General features: G+C 39.5%; 1 protein-coding gene across 1 annotated transcript; it reads right to left on the bottom strand.

The window, feature by feature from the left end:
- Positions 1 to 4,831: 4,831 nt before the first annotated feature.
- On the bottom strand, positions 4,832 to 7,295 carry LOC120030678. Its single transcript, XM_038976121.1, has 3 exons — positions 6,656 to 7,295; positions 6,342 to 6,487; positions 4,832 to 5,657 (listed from the first exon to the last, which is right to left on the bottom strand). The coding sequence occupies exons 1-3, from the start codon at positions 6,879 to 6,881 to the stop codon at positions 5,295 to 5,297; spliced, it is 735 nt and encodes a 244-aa protein (XP_038832049.1). The 5' UTR covers positions 6,882 to 7,295; the 3' UTR covers positions 4,832 to 5,294.
- Between the last annotated feature and the right edge of the window lie 367 nt (positions 7,296 to 7,662).

Here is a 7,662-nt window from a genome sequence, read left to right on the forward strand (position 1 = left end):
AAAGCAGACAGGGCTCTCACTCTTCAAGTTAAAAATATACTTTATTTAGAATAGTATAAAAAATGAATGTTCAGCCATCAAGGCTTTCATCAGGATGAGAAGCGTTGTGTTGTTTTCTCCATAGGAGTTTATAAAACAGAGAGTTGTAACACTGGGAATTAATCCTTATGATCACTGCCCCTGGAATGGACTGACAGATGAGAAGCGTTGTGTTGTTTTCTCCATAGGAGTTTATAAAACAGAGAGTTGTAACACTGGGAATGGATCCTTATGAACACAGCCCCTGGATTGGACTGACAGATGAGAAGCGTTGTGTTGTTTTCTCCATAGGAGTTTATAAAACAGAGAGTTGTAACACTGGGAATTGATCCTTATGAACACAGCCCCTGGATTGGACTGACAGATGAGAAGCGTTGTGTTGTTTTCTCCATAGGAGTTTATAAAACAGAGAGTTGTAACACTGGGAATTGATCCTTATGAACACAGCCCCTGGATTGGACTGACAGATGAGAAGCGTTGTGTTGTTTTCTCCATAGGAGTTTATAAAACAGAGAGTTGTAACACTGGGAATGGATCCTTATGAACACTGCCCCTGGATTGGACTGACAGATGAGAAGCAAGAGGAAGTGTGGGTCTGGATGGACAATACAACTCTTAATGAGAACCTCAAGTAAGGATGTTATTAAGGCATAGATTCACACATCCACACACACACACACACACACACACACACACACACACACACACACACACACACACACACACACACACACACACACACACACACACTGCTAATCAACATTTTGCTGGAGAACAATAATAATAACTATGACGTTAAAACCTTGTTGATATATAAATAGATTTGTATAATGATAGATGGATAGAAGGTATGAACAGAAGGTAGAAGCTAGTAAATAAGACTGACATATGTCCTCCATGCGTTGTGATTTGGTCTCTGCACTGACGTGATTGTTGACGATACACTGGATGAATCCATTACCACTGGAGACGGTCATCAACTATTACAGTACTATTGACCTTCCATCTAAGTCCTTTAAATTCCTCAGGTGGTTCTGCAACAGTCAAACACACTGAACCTCCCTTCAACCCATACTGGTCCTTTGGAGGGTCTTCAGCCCAGGTATCTAAAGAGAGGAAGAGGTTGCATCTGTTTTTTCAGTGAGGGAAAAAACACCAAAAACAAACCAGGCTAAAGCGTGTTCATTTACAATTTACTTTAACAATTCTTATTTTACCTTTTTCTTCTGTCCTCAATGCATGGCTGCAATCCCGGTAACGGGATCGATATGACAACAGCCAGTGAAAGTGCAGGGCGCCAAATTCAAAAAACAGAAATCTCATAATTAAAATTCCTCAGACATACATGTGTCTTATACCACTTTAAAGGTAATCTTGTTGTTAATCCCACCAAAGTGTCCGATTTAAAATATGCTTTTCAGCGAAAGCACTACAAACAATTATGTTAGGTCACACCAAACCACAATAAGCACAGCCATTTTTCCAGCCAAAGATAGGAGTCACAAAAAGCACAAATAGAGATAAAATGTATCACTAACCTTTGATGATCTTCATCAGATGACACTCATAGGACTTCATGTTACACAATACATGTATGTTTTGTTTGATAAAGTTCATATTTATATGAAAAAATCGGAGTTTACATTGGCGCGTTACATTCACTAGTTCCAAAAACATCCAGTGATTTTGCATGGCCACATTGTTTCAACAGAAATACTCATCATAAATGTAGATGATAATACAAGTTATACATATGGAATTATAGATATACCTCTCCTTAATGCAACCGCTGTGTCAGATTTCAAAAAAACTTTACGGAAAAAGCAAACCATGCAATAATCTGAGACAGCGCTCAGAACAATAGTCAAATTAGCCCCCATGTTGGAGTCAACAGAAACCAGAAAATACATGATAAATGTTTCCTTACCTTTGAAGATCTTCATCAGAATGCACTCCCAGGAATCCCAGGTCCACAATAAATGCTTGATTTGTTCGATAATGTCCGTTATTTATGTCCAATTAGCTACTTTGGTTAGCGTGTTTGGTAAACAATTCCAAAGTCACGAAGCGCGTTCACTAAAACCTGACGAAATGTGCAAAAGTTCCGTAACAGTCAGTAGAAACATGTCAAACGATGTATTGAATCAATCTTTAGAATGTTGTTAACATAAATCTTAAATAACGTTCCAACCGGAGAATTACATTGACTTCAGATGAGCGATGGAACGGAGCTCCCTCTCATGTGAAAGCGCATGGTCAAAGAATGGTCACCTCATGGCAGTGGTGACTAATTCTCCTCTCATTCGCCCCCTCTTCACAGTAGAGTCATCAGACAAAGTTCTACAGACTGTTGACATCTAGTGGAAGCCGTAGGAAGTGAATACTCATTCATATCTCGCTGTGATTTCAATGGTATCTTGGTTGAAACTCGACCAGCCTCAGAATTTCCACTTCCTGTTTGGATTTTGTCTCAGGTTTTTGCCTGCCATATGAGTTATGTTATACTCACAGACATAATTCAAACAGTTTTAGAAACTTCAGATTGTTTTCTATCCAATACTAATAATATGCATATATTAGCAACTATGACTGAGGAGCAGGCCGTTTGCTCTGGGCACCTCTGTGCACCTTTCATCCAAGCTACTCAATACTGCCCCTGCAGCCATAAGAAGTTAATCAGTTTGGAAAATGCAGGTGCACCATTTAGTAAATCTGTCCATATGTAGTAAATCTGTCCATTTTCTATAATATCAGCCAGCATTTTTTAAATATTTTTTTTGTCCTTAAGATCCCGTTCAATCTCTTAAAATGAACGTATATATGTTACCTGTGAGGATGAGTAGAAACCATAAAATGTTCATTTTAGACGTGTGAAAGATACCGTCTGGCATCGTTCCCTGATCTCTGTAAAGATGAGTGACACAAAAACAATTAAGAGACTTTAGTATTACTCATCTCTCACCTTCCTCAATTGTGTTTTTCTTTTGAGTCAGCCCATATACAGCGCTTTCGGAAAGTATTCAGACCCCTTTACTTTTTCCACATTTTGTTGTGTTACAGCCTTATTCTAAAACGGATTCAATCGTTTCCCCCCCCTGATCAATCTATACACAATACCCCATAATGACAAAGCAAAAAAAGGTTTTTAGATTTAAAAAAAAGATATAACATTTACATAAGCATTTAGACCCTTTACTCATTTAGACCCTTTACTGAAGCATGATGCTGCCACCACCATGCTTCACCATATGGATAGTACCAGGTTTCCTCCAGACGTGACGCTTGGCAATCAGCGCAAAGTGTTCTATCTTGGTTTCATCAGACCAGAGAATGTTGTTTCTAATGGTCTGAGAGTCCTTTAGGTGCCTTTAGGCAAACTCCAAGCGGGCTGTCATGTGCCTTTTACTGAGGAGTTTCTTCTGTCTGGCCACTCTACCATATAGTCCTGATTGGTGGAGTGCTGCAGAGATGGTTGTCCTTCTGGAAGTTTCTCCCATCTCCATAAAGAAACTCTGGAGCTCTGTCAGAGTGACTATCGGGTTCTTGTTCACCTCCCTGACCAAGACCCATCCCCCCGATTGCTCAGTATGGCCAGTCAGCCAGCTCAAGGAAGAGTCTTGGTGGTTCCAAACTTCTCCCTCTTAAGAATGAATGAGTCCACTGTGTTTTTGGGGACCTTTAATGCTGCAGAAATTGGTTTGTACCCTTCCCCAGCTCTGTGCCTCGACACAATCCTTTCTCGGAACTCTATGGACAATTACTTTGACCTCATGCTTGGTTTTTACTGTGACATGTGCTGTCAGCTATGGGACCTTAAATTGACAGGTGTGTACCTTTCCAAATCATGTCCAATCAATTGATTTCCCACAGGTGGACTCCAATCAAGTTGTAGAAACATCTCAAGGATGATCAATGGAAACAGGATGCACCTGAGCTCAATTTCAAGTCTCATAGCAAATGATCTGAATACTTAGAGACAATGTCAAAACCTAAACTATACTGAAACTAATTTCACAAACAAGAGTAAGCCTATAGACACGACTAAATTGACATAAATATGATGAGTGACAATATTAGGCGTGTCAGTTGTCAACTAATACATAAAACAATGAGTGTATCTTGTCATTGACATATGCAGGGAAAGCAGCATCACTTTATCAAATCCTCCTTCAGAGTCACATGCAGGTAAAATGCAGGTAAAATACACACACATTATTTCTACGTAGCTGCTGTTCACACTCAATCTCCCTTCGCGTTTCTCTCTTTACTCACCGTCCTCTGAACCATGAGGATGTAGCTTAAGTCTCTGCCTCATTTGAACGAACATTCAAGGCCTTTATGAAGGTTACAACCTTCTCTGTTTAATGGCAATTGCAGTTGCACAAGCAGGATGCAGTCCCTACACATTGCATTGGAGCAAAAACTATCTGCGTTTTGTGTGATGATGTAGGCTAACGGCAGTGGAGAGCTGAGCAGCAGCAATGTAGGCAGCATCTAAATAAATGTAAAAAACGATTATCGGGTTTACAGAAAATCCAGAACTGCAGCCACTCCGATATGTGAGCTTTTGTCCACAGGACAAATGCTTTTAGTCAGAATTAACTGCCATATCTGTAGTTCCTCCACATAACCAGCTGGATGTGACAGATACCTTTTATAGTTATATTTGTAAATATGAATTCTCATCGTATAAAATAATTAGACATACAGTACGTATAAAAAAATAAACATTATTACATAGTCGGTAGGTTGTTGCTTGCTTGATTTATTTATTAATTGAATGATTGGTTTATGTATTTATTGATTGATTGCTCGATTTGATTGATTGAATGGATGGGCTTCCCATTTTCAAACAGCTGATTTGTATATAAACACTTTTTTAAAGCATGTATAGCACTACTGTATTAATCTGCATGTTTTCATTTTCGTTTACAGACAATAAGACTGTTTTACATACTTTCTATCGCTAAAGGGGAAATCTGCAGTCTAACTAATAACAACTCGGGTACCCTGCCACCAATTGTTTTACAAATACAGTTTTTACAAACAATGGAGTTAAACAAGCATATGTTGTATTCTGCATGGATCAATAGTTATATACAATTAATTCAAAAGTACGTAGGAATTGCAGATTGCCACTTTAAATATGGATGAAATTAGACAACAAATGTAAAAAGCCATTATCACGATTCTCTCTCCTTCATAATTTCCCCTGTGTTTGCATTCTGTACCTGGGTCTATGGGTTAAATCTTAATCAATGTAACATCAGTGGGTCTCTGAGAAGGATGGAGGGGTAATCTCCTATTGTGCAGTACACCGTGTCTGGTTTCTTTAGATTATTTCCTTTGCCCACTGGGTGGCGCTGTGCTGCAGCTGGTATCTGTAGGGTGCTGTAGAATGTGTCTGCCTGTGGGGAGGACTGTGGTTCTTTCCTCTCTTCTGGTGAAGTGTACTCCTTGTCCCCTGGATGCCCCTCTTCTCCTTCTGCTGATGCTGGTACTGCTCCTGGTCTCCCTGCAGTAACGTAGATAGATGTCACCTCAGATCCAGGGGTGTTATGTAGTTCTGGTCTTCCTGGTATAGTGCTCACTGGGTTGTCAACTTCTGGAACAACGGCCTGTTAGGAGATGAGTAATCATAACATGCAAATTATCATTGTTTCAAATTCTCTAGACTCTAAGACATTGGACGGTGGGGGAATTGCTTTAACATGGTCATACCATGCATCATTTAGCTATTTGATATTACATTTGTAAATGTTTTGATAAAATATTGAATTTGGCACAAATCCCATAGAAATGCATTGAATAACACATTCATAAATGTGACAGTTAAAAATTAAAAATAAGGAGTAAGGTTTTGAAGAGTCTGTCCTATATCTAGGAGATACAAGAAATCTCAGGAAATATTGTTGCTTTTCCCCCCCCACATATTTAACTATACCTCCATACTTCCATTCATTTTTTTTTAACCAGTACCGGTTACCTTCAAACAGGTCATAGAGCAAAATCCCCTTTCCACAGTGGGGTCACATTAGTTTGTAGCCCAAACCGTTCAGACGCTACAGAAGTTTCCTGAGACAACCGATTTCAGGAATGTCTCATGGTCTGACAAACACTGCTGTAGCATGGGCTGCATCTCAATCTACTGCATCCACCTATTGCGGCCCATGCCAAAAAAAACGGATATCTCTAGCTTAACCTGACAGATTTGTACCTGGATGTTATTATTTTAAATATATTTACGCACTGGTCCGTCAATAGACTCCACGTTCTTAAAACATAGATTAATGAGAGGGTACCTTCAGTAGCAATATTTCTTTAGGGGATCGCCTTCTTCTGGTTGATATGATGCATCCTACACCAACTAAGAATAATCCACCAGTAACAATGCCCACAATGATGCCAACTAGTGATGCTGCAGCGATCCCCTTCTTCTCACCAATACCTGAGATGTCACACACACACACACATAACACACACATACACACAAAAACAGCATTATCAACATTTTTGCTGGAGAAGAATATAACTGCAATGATATTACAACTTTGTTGATTTTTTAAATAATGATAGACAAATGCACAGAAAGTGGAAGTGAGTTAATTAAACCTACATATGTCCTTCATGCGTTGTGATTTGGTCTCTGTGCTGACATGATTGTTGACGATACACTGGATGAATCCATTACCACTTGAGACGGTGATGTTGACCTCAGAGACTGACAGAGAATCCTGGTACAGTGGGCACTGACCTCCATCACAGACAGAAAACTTCCAGCCTGAACAATTCACTGTGATGTTACAAAGTCCTGTACTTGAGTTGTAGTATGTCACCTGCATGGCTGGAATGGGAACAGCTTCTACAACACATTTTACATGTATGACTGGTGAAGACACTTTAATTGAGATGAGCTTTTCCAAGCAAAACAGAAACACATAGCAGACTACCAAAACACAACAAAATCACTAAACTCACCCAACATCTTAAGTTTGTATGAAGACGTTGAATCTGTCCAATCTATTTTCTTTGCATTTGCAATGTAAATTCCACTGTCTGTGTCCGTCAGATTCTTAATGCACAGAGTTTGGTTCACTGGGTTATAATCTACCTTCTCCTTGTATTTAGGAGAGATGTCTTTATCATCCACTATTACATCCTTTTGGAACTTCCATATAATTCCTTTTAGTTGATCAGGGGGTTCTGCAACAGCCAGACATACCGAACCTCCCTTCAACCCATACTGGTCTATTGGAGGATCATCAGCCCAGGTCCCTAAAGAGAGAAGAAGAGGTTCACCGGGCGCAGAGTTTGCACCTGTTTATTCAGATAGGGACAATCTTAATAAGTGTTAATCTAGAAATACATGTTTTTACTGACTTACAGTTAATTTAAGGAAAACAGTCAATTGAAATACATTTTATTACAGACAGAAATAGTCCTCAGCACCGGATGTGGAGGTCTTGGGCAGCGGTTGTGAGGCCGTTTGGTCTTACTGCCAAATGATCTAAAACAATGTTGGAGGTGGTTTATGGTAGAGAAATGAACATTACATTTTCTGGCAACAACTCTGGTGAACATTCCTGCAGTCAGCATGCCAATTGCACCCTCCCTCAAAACTTA

Source organism: Salvelinus namaycush, chromosome 36 (genome assembly GCF_016432855.1).
Source record: "Salvelinus namaycush isolate Seneca chromosome 36, SaNama_1.0, whole genome shotgun sequence".
Classification (NCBI taxonomy): Eukaryota; Metazoa; Chordata; class Actinopteri; order Salmoniformes; family Salmonidae; genus Salvelinus; species Salvelinus namaycush.